Genomic DNA, 2,825 nt, shown 5'->3' on the forward strand with positions numbered 1-2,825 from the left:
CAAAAAAGAAAAAAATTCTACTTTTTTACTATTTTGTTGCTATTTTTTTTTGTTTTTTTTTTACTATTATGTTGCTACTATTATGTTATTATTATTTGAATATTATATAATTCTTGTTTTATTATTAATTTTGTTACTATTTTAGAAGTATTTGCTTGTTAAATTACACCTATCTTAGTATTATTTAAGTATACATATTATTTTTTTAATTTATTTTCAATTTGTTAAGAAAATATCTATTATAATATTTTTAATATTTTTTATTTATTATATTTTAAAAAAATTAATATAAAAAAATATAAAAAAATTTTATCTAGGCTGAACCTAAACAAAAGTTTAGACTCATTTTGTGGTCAGGCCTAAAATTTGGATTGGGTCCGACCGTAAATAAAAGGTGTAAATAATATTTTTTTATATATCCGCATTATCTTGTTAATGGATTAACACATTTGCTGAATTTGTAATTTATATACGTATAGCTGAAACTGGTCCATAAAAGAAGCTTGAGTGGGTCGTTATTGTGTAGCCATATATGTACAAAGACGCGATCACCTCTCGAACCACCTGGGAACCTCTTCGGAAAAAGAACAGTTCTGATATAAAAAAATTAAAATAATAAGATATCAAAAAGATATAATTTAGGTATAAATTTTTGGATTAAGCCAAGAATAAATTGCATAGCCGTCTGTGTTGACAAAAAAAAAAAAAACCCTTAGCAGCCGCATACGTGGTCAATGTTTTGTACGTGAATAAACCATGTATAAACCCTGTACAGTTTCAACATATATAAACAATTACATAGTAGACGCATTCCTAGTCATTGTTTTCTACTTTTATTTATAGCAGAGTGCTAAGGAAAGCGCACCTGAAAACGTTGCCATATAGAGATTAATTAAGCAAAATGGCAGAAGCAAAGGTTCTTCGCATGAACGCTGCAGATCATGAAATTAGCTATGCCAATAATTCAGTTGTTCAAGTCTGTTTTTTCAATATTATTAATTAATTTATCCTTTACCAATGTTCTCTTTTTTTCAACAAATATCATTTTTAACATCTTCTCCTTTGTGCTTTCAGAAAGCAGTGATATCAAAAGTAAGGTCAATGGTTGAAGAATCCGTTACTGATATGTTCAGCAAAACTGTTCCAACATGTATGAAGGTGGCAGACTTAGGTTGCTCTTCAGGTCCTAACACCTTCATGACTATATGGCACATTATTGACACTATCCATGGCATATGCCAACAAGAAGATATGAAGTTACCCGAGTTTGAAGTGCTTCTAAATGATCTCCCAGAGAATGACTTCAACTATGTGTTTAAGTCGGTTCCTAGTTTCATCGAGAGACTGAAGAAAGAGATCGGAGATATGGTGCAGGAACGGTGTTTTATAAGAGGAGTTGCCGGTTCTTTTTATCATAGACTCTTTCCAGCTAAAAGCCTGCACTTCGTATATTCTTCCTATGCGCTTCATTGGCTCTCAAAGGTCAGTCATTTAATGAAAAATATACCGTTAGTACACTTGTTATAATCTCTTTTAATTATGATCATGCATGAACTTAGGTTCCTGTTGGAGTGGAGAACAACAAAGGGAACATATGCATGGCAGGATCAAGTCCTCCCAATGTTGTCGAAGCTTATGCTCAGCAATTTCAGAAAGACTTCATAAATTTTCTAAGCTTACGTTCCAAAGAAATACTACCCCAAGGGCGTATGGTACTAACCTTTACGGCTAGGAAAAACCCAAATCCCTCTAATGAAGATTACGGTTTGGAGCTTGTTGCTGAATCCCTTCTTGAATTGGTCGCTGAGGTTTATATATTTGTTTCCTTATAATTCATTTAAATCGGAAAGCATGTTTTGATACAAATATTCAATTGCAATAAAGTAAGTTAAATATTGCAGGGAGTTGTAAAAGAGGCAGATGTGGATTCATTCAACATTCCTTTATATGCACCTTGCAAAGAAGAAGTGGCTGAGATTGTTGAGAAGGAAGGATCGTTTGGAATTAAGGAGCTACAAGTTTTCGTAGTGGACACCGATCCTCGAAATAGAGATGATAAAAAACACTTGGATTTCAACATTTATACGCAAATGGGGAAAAACTATGCAAATACTATGAGAGCTGTTTTGGAGTCTATTCTGTGCAGTCATTTTGGAGATGCCATACTTGACGAGTTATTCAAAAGGTTTGCAACAAATGCAGCGGATCCTCTAAGGAACTCAATGCTCCAAAAGAAGGTTAACGTTGTGGTTTCATTGGCAAAGAAGTAGTTAATACATGAATATGAAGAATAAAATTGACCAGAGAACATGAATTACCACTGTATGAAGCTTCAAAACGCAATTTACTTTGACTTATTACTGAAATTTCAATTTTAGGACCCACAAAAATAAAATTTAAATAGCAACGAGTAGGATAGACAGATACAGATGATAATTTTAGTTTTATAATAAAAATAAAATTAGAAATGAGGGATTAAAATTAAAATTAAAATATAAAAAATAATGAAATTGATAATGCGTTTAAAAGTAACAGAACTCATTTATTTTAGGACATGTATGTTTTAGACTTAATTGTAAACGTGATTCATCTATTAGATATACAATTGAATTTGTAGTTGCTTCGGTAACAAACGTGGTTTCTTATATATTGAATTCAGCGATCGAATCGGGAGTGGAATGTGACATATTTGATGTAACACCTCATACCAAACTCAGTCGTCAGGTTTGAACTATAAGACGTCACATTCGTATTAAAACAACTACAATTAAATATATTCAATTATCTATATCTTCTAATTAATTATACATAAAACATGCTTAATA

The 2,825-nt window shown here is 31.5% G+C and overlaps 1 protein-coding gene across 1 annotated transcript; it reads left to right on the top strand.

Annotated features, from left to right (window-relative positions):
• Positions 1-901: 901 nt before the first annotated feature.
• LOC105775995 (probable methyltransferase TCM_000331) lies at positions 902-2,323 on the top strand. The gene is made up of 4 exons (XM_012598467.2): positions 902-976; positions 1,075-1,482; positions 1,560-1,808; positions 1,902-2,323. The coding sequence occupies exons 1-4, from the start codon at positions 902-904 to the stop codon at positions 2,268-2,270; spliced, it is 1,101 nt and encodes a 366-aa protein (XP_012453921.1). The 3' UTR covers positions 2,271-2,323.
• Positions 2,324-2,825: the final 502 nt, after the last annotated feature.

The sequence above is a fragment of the Gossypium raimondii genome, chromosome 10 (genome assembly GCF_025698545.1).
Source record: "Gossypium raimondii isolate GPD5lz chromosome 10, ASM2569854v1, whole genome shotgun sequence".
NCBI lineage: Eukaryota > Viridiplantae > Streptophyta > Magnoliopsida > Malvales > Malvaceae > Gossypium > Gossypium raimondii.

Bases quoted from the DNA above. Each gene is read 5' to 3' on its own strand.
- LOC105775995 (XM_012598467.2), top strand. From the start codon at position 902: ATGGCAGAAGCAAAGGTTCTTCGCATGAACGCTGCAGATCATGAAATT. The intron at 977-1,074 runs GTCTGTTTTTTC...TTGTGCTTTCAG, and splicing joins CCAATAATTCAGTTGTTCAA to AAAGCAGTGATATCAAAAGT. The intron at 1,483-1,559 runs GTCAGTCATTTA...GCATGAACTTAG, and splicing joins CGCTTCATTGGCTCTCAAAG to GTTCCTGTTGGAGTGGAGAA.